At 46.1% G+C, this 14890-nt stretch overlaps 1 protein-coding gene and 1 long non-coding RNA gene across 3 annotated transcripts in view; one reads left to right on the top strand and one right to left on the bottom strand.

Moving 5' to 3' along the window:
- Positions 1-8425, bottom strand: part of OXSR1 (oxidative stress responsive kinase 1) — a 72674-nt gene extending 64249 nt beyond the window's left edge. The window contains exon 1 of one of the 2 annotated variants that reach the window (XM_036030505.1): positions 8020-8425. In XM_036030505.1, coding sequence (XP_035886398.1) covers positions 8020-8089 — 70 coding nt within the window. In that variant the 5' untranslated portion in view covers positions 8090-8425. The remainder of the gene's footprint in view (positions 1-8019) is intronic. The other variant, XM_028518655.2, reaches the window with a different exon arrangement.
- Positions 8426-12924: 4499 nt separating this feature from the next.
- LOC118501843 lies at positions 12925-14552 on the top strand. Its single transcript, XR_004904506.1, has 3 exons — positions 12925-13133; positions 13343-13985; positions 14371-14552. It is a non-coding gene; the product is annotated as an uncharacterized LOC118501843 (long non-coding RNA).
- The last annotated feature ends 338 nt before the right edge of the window (positions 14553-14890 follow it).

Raw genomic sequence — 14890 nt, forward strand, 5'->3', positions numbered from 1 at the left:
TTTTATACAATGTTTTCCAAAATCGGAAGAAGTGGGACGCTTTCCAACTTAGTTTATGAAGCCAGTGTTACCAAGACCAAAACCAGACACAGGCAGCACAAGAATACTACAGACCAGTATCTCCCATGGACTTAGCTGCAAAGTTCTTAACGAAATATTGGCAAACCAAATTGGGCAACGGATAGTACAGCACAACCAAGTGGTATGTGTATCCCAGGCATGCAAGGCTGGCACGATATTTTTTTTAATCAAAAATCAATGTCACGCACGATACCAACGGATTAAGAAAGAAAAATCATCTGATCATATCCACATAGAAAAAACATTTTTAAAAAATCCCACATTACTCATGATAAAAAGCTCTCAGCAAACTAGGAATAGGGGAAAACTTCTCCAACTTCATAAAAAACATCCGCAAAAAATCTTTACAGCTAGCAGCACGCTTTACGATGAAAGACTGAGCGCTGCCCCTGGGGGACGGGAAAAGGCAAGGACGCGCCCGCGCCCACCACTCTTACTTACGACAGCACTGGGGGTCCTAGCCGCCACAACCACAAGACAAGAAAATAAATAAATAAATAAATGGCATCCAGAAAAGAAGAAGTAGAACTGTCCCTATTTGTAAATGACATGATTGTCAATTAAAAAAAAAAAAATCCCAAGGAAAGTACAAGAAAAGCTCCCAGGACTAAAAAGAGAGTTAGCAAGGTTGCCAGAAATAAGATCAACACACGAAAACCAACAGCGTTTCTGCAAACCCACAGCACACAAGTGGAAACCAAAATTTTACAACACGATACCGTATACAATTACTCCCCCACAATGAATGCTTAGGCACCAATCCAATAAAATCTGAACAGAACACATATGCTGAGTATTACAAAATTCCAATAAAACAAAGACGGCCTAAATAATTGAAGAGACACACTGAGTCATGGATTTTAAAAACTCAACACAGGAAAGATGTCAATACTCCCCAAACTGACTATTTATAGCTTGAACACAATGTTGAAAATATTTCATCTCTTCTTTAAAGCAGGTCCCTTCGTATGAAATTTTTCAAACTACAAATCGACTTACTGGCTTTAACTATCATTTTTCTTAGAGTAAAAAGAATCAAACAGAAAACATTAGTATGCCTTCCACGTAGTAAAAGAAAATGTTACTTTATAAAACTTCTATTTCAAGTATAAATACACATACAAATGTGTAAAAGGTATCTCTTAGAAATGGTTCAGTCAAGGTGTGAAACTACCGCTTCAATGGCCTCTAGTAAGCATCAGCCTAACAGGAAGAAGAATATAATGGCAAGCATAAAACAACTTCCAATAAAACATTCTAGTTCAAACTTTCCTTATTTTACAGTTATGCATTTCAATGCACCGTCCCCTACACCCCCACTTCTTCCACTCTTCCGTCCTCCGCTAGCTAGTTCTTTAACTGCAGAATTAGCATCCATTACACACCAGAATGGATCCATGCACAAAATATAAGTGAACTTTCTCCTGAAATCCTTCCTCTCCTGAGACAGAAAAGGAGCTGCCCAAAGGTATGATGGGAACTAAAAAAAACTTTCAGAGTCTCTCTCCACTTTACTAGACTCAGGAATTTAAAAAAGGAGGCAAAATAATGAGTATTATTCCTATCAAATGAACCAAATCATTTGAAGATATTTTCCCCCAAATTTTAACCAGCCTCCATTATAGGAGATACATAGTCGAAAGACTTTGTTTTTAAGTATTTTTTCAGTAAGGTTTTGCATTTACTACAGAGCTAGCCCCAACTGTTCTTTATGCAAGATGACTACGGCACTGTCACCTGAAGCATGAAAAATACAGGCATTTACAGTTTTGTGAACCCTCTTCTACAATAAATAAGGCCTCTTGTCGGAGTCAGGTTGAAAATTAAAGCTCCTAGAACTGGTGAAACGGCTGTAAGAATGGTCATAAAAACCACGCTATTCTGGCCATACAAAGATGAAAGTAAAGACACATGGCCATGTGCTTTGAGTAATCACTCAAGCAGCCTGACGGCTTTGCAATGAATCATCCCTTTCTCTCCCGCTCACTCTAGTGAGCTTCCATCTCAATGGATTGTAACTCCATCCGTCCAGAGGCTCCAGCCAAAAATCTTCAACTCTCACATGTACCCCCAACAGTACATCTCTAATTTCAAAATATGTTGTATCCAGCATCTGACTACTTCTTACCACTTCCACTACTACTTCTCTCTCCTGGACAACCTCTCCTTCCACCCTTGAGCCCTTACAAAACTGTTCTCCATGTAGCAGCCCAAGTTATCCTTTTAAAACATAAGCCAGATCACAGTAATCCTCTGCTCAAAACCCTGCGATGACTTCCAAGCTCACTGGAAGCACAGAAGTGCCCACAGTGGCTTACAAGGCTCCACGAGACCTGATGGTCAGGACCACACATCCCCACCACCTTACTGCTCTCCCGTCTGCCACCACCTCCCGTCTCAGTCTGCTCCCGCCCCTCTCGCCTCTGTTCCTTAATCACACAGCATGCTTCTCCTTCGGTGCCTTGCTACTGCCGCTCCCTCTGCTAGGAAGGAACTTCCTGTAGATCACCACAACAGTCACTTCTTCACCTCCTTCAAGTCTTTCCTCAAATGTCACCTGCTTAGTGAGGCTTTCACTGCTCCATTGAAAACTCCCTGCAATCCCTGGCAGTTCCCAACGCCTTTCCCGGCTTTATCTTTGTCCACTAGATCATAAACTCCAAAAATGCAGGGATTTTACTGCTGCTTTACTGCTGCTTTTCTGTCTGCTTTACTGCTGTATCTTTAGCATCCAGAACAGTGCCAAGAGTTCAATAGTTGTTGAACAAATTAGTCAATCAAGTAGTGGCATATATTAATATTTTCAAGAAAAAAAAATCGCCTGCTCAGGACAGAACAAGCACAGAAAAGAGCCCAGCATTCCTGGGCAGGATAGCATGAATGCCACCATGAGTGTTAACATTTACCGGACACGGGTTCTGTGTACCAAGTACTATGCTGAGCTTTCTTGTGTTTCATTTTTTCATCGACCCCTGACAATAATCTCAGGAGCTAGGGATTACTGATCTTACGAAGCAATGAGAGCATGTGTAAGACTCAGGTCATAAATTAGTAAGAGGCAGGGTAGGGCCTAGAAACCAGAATGACATCGTGTTTCAACGCCGTGCTCTTAATTGGTTGGTAGGCAGCTGCCTCTTTAGGTTAAAGCTAACATTTATTAACTGATTACTCTGTGTCAGGTTAAATTATTTACTTTCAATGTCTTATTTAACTATTTTAATTAAAAAAAAAAAAAGCCAAGGCCAACAGTTGTGGGTACCTATCCAACATACAACTTCGCTTCTTCTTTAATAACAAAACTGTCAGCTTTGTTTGAAGGAACAGTGTGCCCAGCTAAACAGCTTCACTTCACAGCCCCCCTTGCCAATGGCCAAATTACACAGTTCTGGCCAATAAAATAGAAATGGAAGTCAATGAGTAAGGCTTCCAGGAAAGAAAGTCCTCTGAGAAGGAGCCAACTCAGTTGTCACGTGCCTCTGTCCTCCTGCCATCCTCTTCCAGCCTCTGACACAGGCACGGGGCTCTCAGTGAAACAATTATCTCGCAACTATGAGAACGAGAGTCATGTGCTAAGTGCAGTGGAAGGAAAAACTAGAAGCCTGGGTGCCACTCCAGTTTGCTCATTATGTAAAGGAGGAAAACGTATTTTATTAAGCTGCTATCATTTATTTTCCATTACAAGCAGCCACATGCAATCCTAGGAGGCTATTGGTCCAAAGCTGGCCTTTCTGCAAATGTCACCATAGCTAAGTCTACCAATCAGGGAAGGAAACACACTAACCACTGCCATCATCACTGCTGACAGCACATGATGTGTTCCATGTTTGCGGAGGGGTCAGAGGCATCTGCATTTAGAGATCACTATTTGAGACATGAAAGTGTGTGGCCAGTGAACAATGAATGAAAAGAAAAAAAGGAGAGGGGAGAGTAGAGAATCATGCCCGTGGGTCATCTTTGCCACAGTGTCAAAGCCAGAAGGGTCATACCTGACTAAAACCGGATTTTAGAGAAAAGACTTTCTAAACCGAGTCTGAGGTCAACAGTTCCAAGATTTCAAATCGTGCCTTATTTCAATATTTCATGGCAGTATCACAAATTAGGAAGTGTAAGGACCGGGAGAAAAAGAAAGTCAGAGATAACAGCGACCGTTTTATGAAGCATTCACTACAAGCTAAACACTTACTACTACAACAACGACATGCACTCCACACACTGGCCTCAGTGACACAGGTGCCACCTTCCCACTTCAGAGACAAGAAGGTGATGCGAACACCACTTGTAGCATCCAAGGTCACACAGGTGGTAACAGGTAAAGTCAGAATCTGAATCCAGGTCAGTCTAGCCCCAAAGCCCATACTTTCACCGTTGCTTCAACACGTCAGCTACAGCACAACCAACACCTGGGCGGAAATTCTAATACAGTAATAGGGGTCAGAAAGGGGCTCAAAACACTCCTTTCTGAAAAGATGAATGATTTATAGTGAGAACAATACTAACATTTTTTTTTGCAAGTAAATATACTTTAAAGAACTTAAAATCTTGCCGAAGCATGTTTAAGATAATAAAATTCTTTTTTTTAAGATTGTATTTATTTACTTATCTTTAGAGAAAGGGGAAGGGAGGGAAACAGAGAATGAGAAACATCAGTGTGTAGTTGCCTCTCACACCCCCGCAACCGGGGACCCGGCCTGTAACCCAGGCCTGTGCCCAACTGGGAATTGAACCAGCTACCCTTTGGCCCGAAGGCCAGCACTCAATCCACTGAACCACACCAGCCAGGGCTAAGATAATAAAATTGTTCAAAAGGAAGTCCTTTTAATTCCCACCCTGAACACTTGTATTATGTTTGAGGAAGGAAATTTTCTCCATAGAATTTTGCCAGAAAAAGAGAAAACAAAACAGAATGTATGAAATATTAATCCCATAAATATCACAGTGCTGAGTAGCACATGTGAAAAAAATTACAGTTCAAATAAATGTATGTGCTTTGATGAGAAAGGAGATGCCATTATACCATTTCCCAAAGCACAACCCAAATGGGCAAAAGATTTGAACAAACATTTCAGCAAAGAAGATATATGGAAAGCTAATAAACAAGCACATAAAAGATGCTCAACATCATCAGTCATTAGGGGAGCGCAAAACAAAACCACAGTAAGACCCCACTTCACACCCGAGAGGATGGCTGCAATCAGAACCACGGGCCAGAATGCTGGCAAGGGAAACAGCAGCCTTCATCCATCACTAATGTGACCGTCAAATGGTACAGTCACTTTACAAAGTTACACATAAGTTTACCACATGATCCTGCAATTCCACTCAAGAAAAATGAAGTATGTTCACACAAAGATCTGATGTGAATGCTCACAGCCAAAAAGCAGCAACCCAGCATCCATCAAATGGTGTCAAAAAAAAAAAAAAAAAGGAATATAATGGACAGTACAGGCTACAACATGAATAAACCTCAAAAAAAATTCCCAAATAAAAGAAACCAAACACAAAGGATCACATAGTACATGATGATACTTATATGAAAAGTCCAGGACACGCAAATCTATGGCGACAGAAAGTAGACTTGTGGTTGCCTGGAGCAGGGGGTGGGGACAGGGAGTGACTGCACTGGACGTGAGGCATCTTTCTGGAATGATGGAAATGTTCTAAAATTGGATGGTGGTGCTGACTGAACAACTGTAAATTAACTGAAAAAACTATAGAACGCTACATTTAAAACAGGTGGATGTTATGGTATAGAACTTAAACCTCCATAAAATGGTTTTAAAAAATGAAAAATACTATGTTAATGGAAAGAAGCCAACGCAAAAGACCATGTTATATGATCCCGTTTATATGAAATACCCCAAAAGGGTGAATCTATAGACAGAAAGTAGACAGGTGGTGGGCTGGGGCTGGGGTGGGGATAGGGAGCGACCGTAACAGGCACAAAGGATCTCAATGAGGTGATGAAAATGTTCTAAAGCTGGATTATGCTGATTGGTGGGCAACACAGTAAATTTACTTCAAAAAAATCACTCAATTTTACACTTAAAAATGGGTGAGTTTTGTGGTATTAAGTTACACCTCAGATCTTTAAAATAAGGTGGAGTGCTTAACCTTTCCCCCATGGACCACTCTGAGAATAAGACAAAGACCAACCCTCCCCCGGAAGCTGAGGGTCCCCTCTCTCCACCCACAGGCCCCCTAGGGTCAGTGGACACCTGCCCCTCTAAGTATCTACGGTCCTGTGCCGCCTCAATGGCAAAGGCACTGAGAACGACCACAAGCATCCTCTTCACCCTAGAAAGAAACCGAACAGGAAAGCAGAACTGCTCTTCTAGAGCGATCACAGGGACTTTTTCCTTTACTTTTCAGACTTCACTCTGGAATGTCCTGCTTAATCCCCTTCTTCAGCAGGAAACCCTGAGGGGCCCAGAAGCAACTGGTCAAGACAGAGACCAGCTAGCTGTCTTTGGAACCAGCCAGTCCGAGAGTCAGACAGCATGCAGCAAGAACACAGGCCCACAGAGTGACTTGGGAGAAAGACGTGATGTCTCTCAGATAAAACTGAGCTCAGATTTGTTCTGAAACAACAGGCAAGTGAAAAAAAAAAAGAAATGACAAAGTTTCTCTAAAACACAGATACAGTACAACACACACTCACACTCCCAAGGTAGCTAACGAGTTTTCCGTCAGTCTTTTTGCTGTACAACTAATTTTAGAACAGGATGCTGATCCAGCGAAGCAGACAACCTCCTTCCTCCAATATACAGGGGTCTGCTCGTGTCAATTGGGTTGAGCTTCTGTTTAGCTAAACCCACCCCTTTCTGATTTCTAAAGTCACTGGATTATTGCTATTCAACAAGTACTCCCCTCATCATCCCCAGTCCCTACGCTCTCCCAATCGCGGTGCCCACCCGAGAATGACCAGTCTATGTTTCTGCAAGTTTTGGTCTCTGCCAACTGGTATTCCTGGACCACCTTCAAACCCGCTCCTCACACAACAGCCAGACCCACTGGATGTCCCCGCTTGAAGCCCTCCAGTAAAGCGTAAAATTCCAAAACCCTTACCAGGGCTGACAAGATTCCCTAAGATCTGGCCTCTCCCTTACCTTTATTTCTATCCTTGCCAGCCTTCCTTCAGCTCCTAAAACACATAAGCTTTTTCCCTTCTCAGGACCGACCTTCATCTTCTCTCATCCCTCAGTAGGAAAAACCTTCCCCAGGCTCGTTAGCTTCCTTCTCATCCTTCAGTGCTCAACTTAAAATGCCTCAAAAGAAAGATTTTTCCTTGAAGTCACCCGAATGAGGTCTCCAGGTTATTCCCTATCAGAACATCTCATTTCCTTCCTGGCACTTGCCAAAACCTGTAATTGTTTTTATTTATCTGCTTATTTGAAGTCTCCCTCCTTGACTAGAAAGTCAGCCTGAAACAGTCGGAAGTTGTGTTCACGTTGCTCAGTTCGGTACCTGCTCCTCCCCAGCTCCACCCCGGCTCCACCCCAGCAATGTCTGGCATTTCGTGGGCACTCAAGGTTTCTCGCACGGATGCGGGAATGAACTAAAGCACCCGATCCCATAATCCCCCAAATAGGGGGCCACAGCTCTAAAGATCCCTTTTTTGGTACAGCCCTGTAAAGGCCTGCCCCACGCCTGCACTTTTCTTTCTCTCCAAGGCACATCTGTCGCTCAGGTTCAGACATCTATCACTACACAAATCTCTCCTGAGCTCCTCAAACCTACCCCACCCCGCCGGCGCGCCACTCAAAATCCCCTCCCCGCCTCACACGCGCTGCACAAACCCAGAGCCTCACCCACGCGCCCTACAAACCCCCGGGAACCACGAGTGCCCATTAATATCTGTGAGTCCTGCGCTCTGCGAGCTCCCGCGTGTCACCCTCTGCCCAGAGCGGTGCCTCCCCACTCAGTGGCGCCAGCTCTCACCGATCACCTCCTGCAGCTCGTAATCGTCCCTGTTGATGGACCAGGGCAGGGCGCTCGACTCCTCGGACATGACGGCAGCACAGCTCTCGGTCCTCCCTCAAACTCGCTGACCTCTCTCCTCTCCTCGCCGTGCGTCTCCCCACCCCCAACCGCTGCCGCCGCGACCCCACCAATCTCCTCGAGAACAGCCACGGGTCCGAACGCCGCTTGGGTGCGAGGTCACGGAGCAGCAGAGCGGCGGGGACTCGAAGCTCCGGCGGACGTCGCCTCCAGCTCCTCCGCGTCCGGCACTCTCCGGCCCGGTCCAGATCCCGGCCTCGGCCTCAGCTGCTGCAGCGACAGGAGCTTCGCCTGCGCCCGGCCCCTCTGTCCCGCCCTCCACCCCAGCCCCACGCACGGGCCAAACTTTCCCTTCACCTGCCGACACGCAGCGCGCTGACGTCACCGCGCCGGTCACGCCCCTCCTCGGCCCCGCCCCTCCAGCCGCCATCTCAAGTGTGGCTAGATTAGAAGCGAGCACTCAGAAGCCCGAGAATGTAGAAGTTGACGGTGCAAGGGAAGGAATGTTTACGAAGGCTGTCAGCGAGGACAGATAGAGGAAAAAGGCCTAAATAGTACACGGGCGGTAGCCACACTAAGCATGGCGACCAAGGGCGGCCGAATGGAGGGGGCGGAGCCACTTCTGGCGGCGGGGGCACGTTGCCGTCTCCGTCGTCACATTCATTGGTTTGTTTGAGAAGGAATCAGAAAGGCAATAGGTATGTGTGGACATCAATCATGTGTTAGTCCTGCCTCCGGGCTCTCTGAGCGCTCCTCTGCGCTGGGGCTACTGTCCCTTACGATCCCTAGCAGCCTGCTCGTGTTCCCTTCTCTGGGGCAACGTCACAGCGTAACCGTCACACCCTCGAGACGTGCAAACGGTTCCGCAGGGTGTGGAGAAGCTCGAGGGAGTAGCTGGGTGGGGTAGCCCTTGGGTGTGGAAGGCAGCCAACTAGGATAAAAGGCCCTGGGCTACGGACCGAGTGGAATTGGAAGCTTGCCCCATGACGACACTTTTCCAGGCGGAAGTTCTCCCTGCAGCGCCCATTGAGGTTCTCTCCACAACCTCCCGAGGCTGGGAGTGAGTTCTGCCCATTCTCAACTTTGGATCTGGAGCTCAAATGACCATCTGTCTCGGGGGCCTCGGAAAGTTGGGGGGCGGTCATGGTTTAACCCCGCTGAAGCAGCGTGGGCCATTACACAAAGTGAGATTTGGCCCGTTTCAAAGGCTTTGACTTTTGTGTGACCTCACTGAACTTCCATTTTCTCGGATTGACCACTTAGGTCCTGGGCGAAATGAGTGAGGTGAAAATTGAACGTGCTTGGTAAAATGGAAAAAAGTGTATGAACGTGGACTGGGCTAACTACGAAACCGGTCTTGGTGGAACACCTCCCAGACCTTCTGCAATCATAAGGAAGAGGCCTTCACCCAGGCCCTGGGAGCCCTGTGTTGATCTCTGTTTCATGGAGGAGGTGGCATTTGTACCAGACCCTGCGAAGTTAACATGATTTCAACTGGTGGAAATTGATAGAATGTTACAGTCACAGCAAAGGAGCAAGAGTTCCCAAGTATGAAAGCATAGCACAAACCTTGCTGCAGAAACATGTGTCAGCCATTACTGATACCTTTTTTACTGCCATGTCTTGGGGAGCTTGGAGAAGACTGCTGTGAGAAAAACAAAAACGGAGAGGGAGCCAGCCACTGCAGAGTGTTTAAACAGGATATAAATGGCTGTTAGGCACCTTGAAGCTATCAATAACTCCTCATTCTTGTTAGGCAGCTGTGTTTGGCTCCCTCAGTAATCTTCTGGGGAAGGGGGGAAAAGTGGAGCTAGGGTGATTCTGGAGCCCTGACCCTAATAATAAAATATCACTGAATCTTACCAAGTTTTCTTAGAAGTATGATATATTTGCAAGGGAAGGAGGGGACCTTGTTTTTCCAGACATTTTCAAAGGAGCCCTTGTCTTAGTTTGGGTTCCTCCCAAGATCAGGCTCTGAATCAGGATTTAGATGCAAATAGTTTGTTTAGGAGGTGACTCCAAACGGCACTCTGAGGGAGGGAGACAGGACAGGAAGGAATGTCATTAAAAGGGGTTCCTGTGTGGGCTCAGTCCTGCTGTGCTCCTGCTGTGCACCCCCTAAGAAATGAGCACATGTCAGAATTGTGCCGCAGGCAGCAAAGCTGAGGTGTCGACCCACCGACTTCTTTCCCTCTTGAGTGTGTGGGTGCCCCTGCTCCTCTTCCCGCCTCAGTGCTGGGAAAAGCACACTTCCAAAGTCAGAGGAGGCACCTGGGCAAGAGACACCACCCTCCTCGTGTACCAGGACTCGCTGAAAGCAAAACTTCAGAGTAGGAGGCCCAAAGGACATTGGGGGGGGGGCAGCATCCATGACATCGTGGAAACCCAAACAACTGAGAATCGCTGTCCAGACTGAAAACCCAGGAGAGAAAGCATATTCATGCTTCCCTTTCTGTGTTGCCTTTAAGCAACTTATCTGCCTTGTGCTTTGCTTTTAGCCCCTGCAGGGTAAGAGGAAAAGGCCTGACTTCCAGACTAGTGACTCCTTGAAGTGGTAATTACCGCGGTAATAATTCAGGTTTTATAGGCTCCACTAATGAAAGTGTTTGAAGTCTAGAAATTAATGTGTGCCCTATGAGAAACCTGAGCATAAAGAGAGGCAAGATTTTCTGTCTCTGTCATAAGCCGATTATCTCGGCCATTCCTTGTCCGTGCCAGAACCAACTATAGACTGCTAGAGTCGTTCCCCCTCCCCATCGGTCCCAGTTCACATGTCACCTGCAGCATAATGTCATCTCTTGTTATGAGAAAGACAACACCCACGCCTCACATAGGTGTGCTTCCGCCTTGTGTCTGCAACAGTGGAGGACGAGAGTAGAGAGGACGTGAACAAGGTGGGAGTCTGGTGAAAAGTTGGAATCTTGGTGAGCCTAGGAAATGAGTGTCCGAGGTGACAGATGCTCAGAGCCTATGAGAAATAGGTGGGTGCACAGGTTATTGTACAGGAGAAAAAAAATCAGTTTGTGCAGAAAGTAGAGTCTCGGCATCACGCTGTTTTGAGCCAGAGCGGCTTCAGCATCGCCCAGGCTGGCACCCTGCCGATTTGATGAGCTCAAGCTAAGTGAGCAAACAATTAAGGTAAACAAGCCAGTTGTAGATGAATTAGATTTCTATATTGCCTTAGTTTTAGCCACCATAACAAATTACCACAGACTGGGTGGCTAAACCACAAATAATTTTTTTTTCTCACAGCTCTGGAGTCTGGGAAGTCCAAGATCTGGCTGCCGGCAGATCTGGTGTCGGGTGAGGGCCGGCTTCCTGGCTCGTAGACAGCCGTTTTCTCACGGCATCCCCGGGCCGCAGAGGGCTGGGGCAAGTTCTTGTGATTCTGCCTGTAAGGACACTAATTCCATTTATGAGGGCTCCACCCTCCTGACCTAATCACCTCTCCCAAAGGCCCCATCTACTAATATCACATTGAGGGGGTGAGGATTTCAACACATGAATTTGAGGGAAACACACACCTTAGCCTGTAACATACGTGTATGTAAATTTGTAGAAGAAGGTCTGGGAGATGCACGGAGGTGTAATACATATTTGCTTCCTGTGGATTGTTTGAACTGTAAGGAGAAAATAATCTGATACTGTATAACCCCTAACAATGCAAATTCTTCTAAAGCAATTCATTAAGATTGATTCCATAGACATATTTTGGGGACCCATAAACATAAATGCCAGCTGCATTAACAATCGAGGAAATGCAAATTAAAACTAAACGTAGTACCATTTTACTCTTACCAGATAGGCAAAATTTAAAAGCCAGAAGATACTAAGTGTTGACCAAGATGAAGAGCAACAGAAATCCTGGTCCTTTGCTAGCGGAAATGCCAATTGATGCCGCCTGTTGGGGGAGCAGGTTGGTATTACCTAGAAAAGCAGGACCTATACTTCCCCACGGCCTAGCAATTCCACTCCTACATGTATGCCCTAAACTCTTGCTCACACTTTCCAAGGAATACATACAACGATACCTATATCAGCACGTTTTGTGACAGCTAAATAAAGAACTTCACCCAAATAGATTGAGAACATATTCATATAATGGGTACTAAACAGCAGTGGACTCTGGCTGGCATAGCTCAGTGGATTGAGTTCAGGCTGCAAACCAAAGCATCGCAGGTTCGATTTCCAGTCAGGGCACATGCCTGGGTTCCAGGCCATGGCCCCCAGCAACCGCACATTGATGTTTCTCTCTCTCCCTCTCTCTCTCTCTTTCTCCCTCCCTTCCCTCTCTAAAAATAAATAAATTTTTTAAAAAATAATAAATAAATAAACAGCAGTGGACATGGACTTACTACAGCTATGTAAAATAATTAGCTGAACCACAAAACAATGCTAATAAAGACAAAGTAACAGAGTACACACAGTATGATTGCACTCACGAAAAGGTCCAAAGTAGTCATTGAATAAACTTTCTGTTTGAAATACCACTGAAGAAGGGCAAGGAGACAAACAAACTCAGTGTGGCAGTTGGCGTCAGGAAGGGGAGAGGAGTGCAACCAGGGAAGGGCCCGTGAAGACGTGCAGGCTTCAGGAAACCGTCTGGTTTCTAACCTGACGCTGGGCACGCCAGTGCTCCGCGGTTCCCACCCGCTTCTGTGCTCTGCTAAAGCGTATCATACAACTTCAAGTTTGCTTACCATCTTGGGCAGTAAATGAGGTCTTTCCTTCCCTTCTTTCATACAGACAGGACTTCACTCTGTTCAGCCAGCGGTCACTGGGCCTCCCTCTGCCCCACCGCTCAGGCCCTTCCTCCTCCCAGGAAGCCACTTTCCTTTGGCTCCACCTGTCCGAGGCGTACTGGCTCCGCCAGGTTCAGCCCATGGCTCACCTTCCCCTCCCCACTACTTTGAATGCTTTTTCTGAGATCGTTTCAGCCCCCAGGGAAGTCGTGTACACTTGCCAGTTAACCCAGACCATCCCTGAGCACATGGCCCATGCTGCCATGTCCCCACTGTCTTCTCTGCTTGTGTATATTCTGCATTTCAAATCAGGTTGTAGGTCGCCCTGGCTGGCGTAGCTCAGTGGATTGAGCGTGGGCTGCGAACCAAAGTGTCGCAGGTTTGATTCCCAGTCAGGGCACATCCCTGGGTTGCAGGCCACAGCCCCCAGCAACCGCACACTGGTGTTTCTCTCTCTTTCTCTCTTTCTCCCTCCCTTCCCTCTCTAAAAATAAATAAATAAAATCTTTTTAAAAAATCAGGTTGTGGGTCACTCATGAGGAGTGGGGGATATCCTATCACCAGGAAGGAAGTAAAGGATTTTTGTGGAGTTTGGGGTTTAGTGTGGGGGTTTTTTTGTTTGTTTTTTGCCCACCTTAAGCCTTGCCAGTATGATGACAGTCTAGAAATTTATGAAGAGCTGTACTTCTCTCCTTTTAGGGAAAATTTTCAAAACTGTACATATCATTTAATTCTCAGCCTTAGTCAGAAACATCAGAATCTTTGAGGCATGGGTGCAGTTTATAAAAACACTAAAAAAAAAAAAACAAAACAAAACACAGCTATCTCACTAGTAAGCTCAGGAACTGAATATTCATATTTATCTTCTGATAAGTTAGTATCCCTCGCTCTCTCAACTGAGCAACTAAATCAATTCAGACAGATGGAATTTAATGCCTAGTTTCATAATATAAATTCAGAGAAAAGCCCAATAAAATCTTCATAGGAGATTTAAGTGCCTGCCGTGGACTAGGCAATGTGTTAAAATGAATACCTCGTGTAGTCAGTCAAATAGCCTTGCGGTATTTTCATGCCAGTTTTACAGACAAGGAAACAAACTCAGGAAGGTTAAGACACTGGCCTGCAGAAATTCCTAGAAGTGCTTAGCCCAGTACCTGTCTTGTGGTAAGTGCTTCATAAGTGACTATTATCAGCTGTCATTTATAAGTTGGTGGGAGCAGAGCATTTCCAAAGCATTATGGGAACGGAGGTTAAGCAACCGTGCCTACTCTGTGTCTGACTCAGGTCTGCTCACTCAGGAGAAACAGGTTCCAACCGCCACCTGCATGGTGTGGTTCCCACATGCTGCTGAATCATTGCTGCTCGTAGCGCTGCCTAATTTCTTATCGAAAAATCTGATGGAAGGAATGAAAGCTTTCTTGTTGATTCTCAGGGGACTGTGAAGCCTTGTTTACCTTTAGCAGCCAAAGTGAACGGGCGCGTTCGGGTCTCAGGTCTACCAAAACTAAAGAGGCCCTTGCCTGCCTGGGCATTGAGTCGGAAATTTCAGGACACCAAGAAATGGGGCCAGTCAGATGCCCTATCAAATGCAGCGCATAGGCGTTTATGAACCATCCTCCATGTGCACAGCTGTGAGCTGTCTGTCTAAAGAAGAGACTGTCTTGCCCTGGCTGGGCGGTTCAGCTGGTTAGAGCATCGTCCTGTGCACCAAACAGGTTGCAGGTTTGATCCCTGGTCGGGGTGCGTATGGGAGGCAACCGATCGATGTTTCTCTCTCACATCAATGTTTTTCTCTCTTTCTCACTCCCTTCCTCTCTCTCTAAAAATTAATAGAAAGCATCCCTCTGGTGAAGATTAAAAAATAAAAATAAAGAGGAGACTGTCACCCTGGCTGGTGTGGCTCAGTGGATTGAGTGCCAGCCTGTAAACCAAAGGGTCAATTTTTTGATTCCCAGTCAGGGCACAGGCCTGGGTTGTGGGCCAGCTTCCCAGCAGGCGGTGCATGAGAGGCAACCACACATTGATGTTTCTCTCCCTCTCTTTTTCCCTCCTTTCCCCTCTCTCTAAAA

The sequence above is a fragment of the Phyllostomus discolor genome, chromosome 7 (genome assembly GCF_004126475.2).
Source record: "Phyllostomus discolor isolate MPI-MPIP mPhyDis1 chromosome 7, mPhyDis1.pri.v3, whole genome shotgun sequence".
Lineage (NCBI taxonomy): Eukaryota > Metazoa > Chordata > Mammalia > Chiroptera > Phyllostomidae > Phyllostomus > Phyllostomus discolor.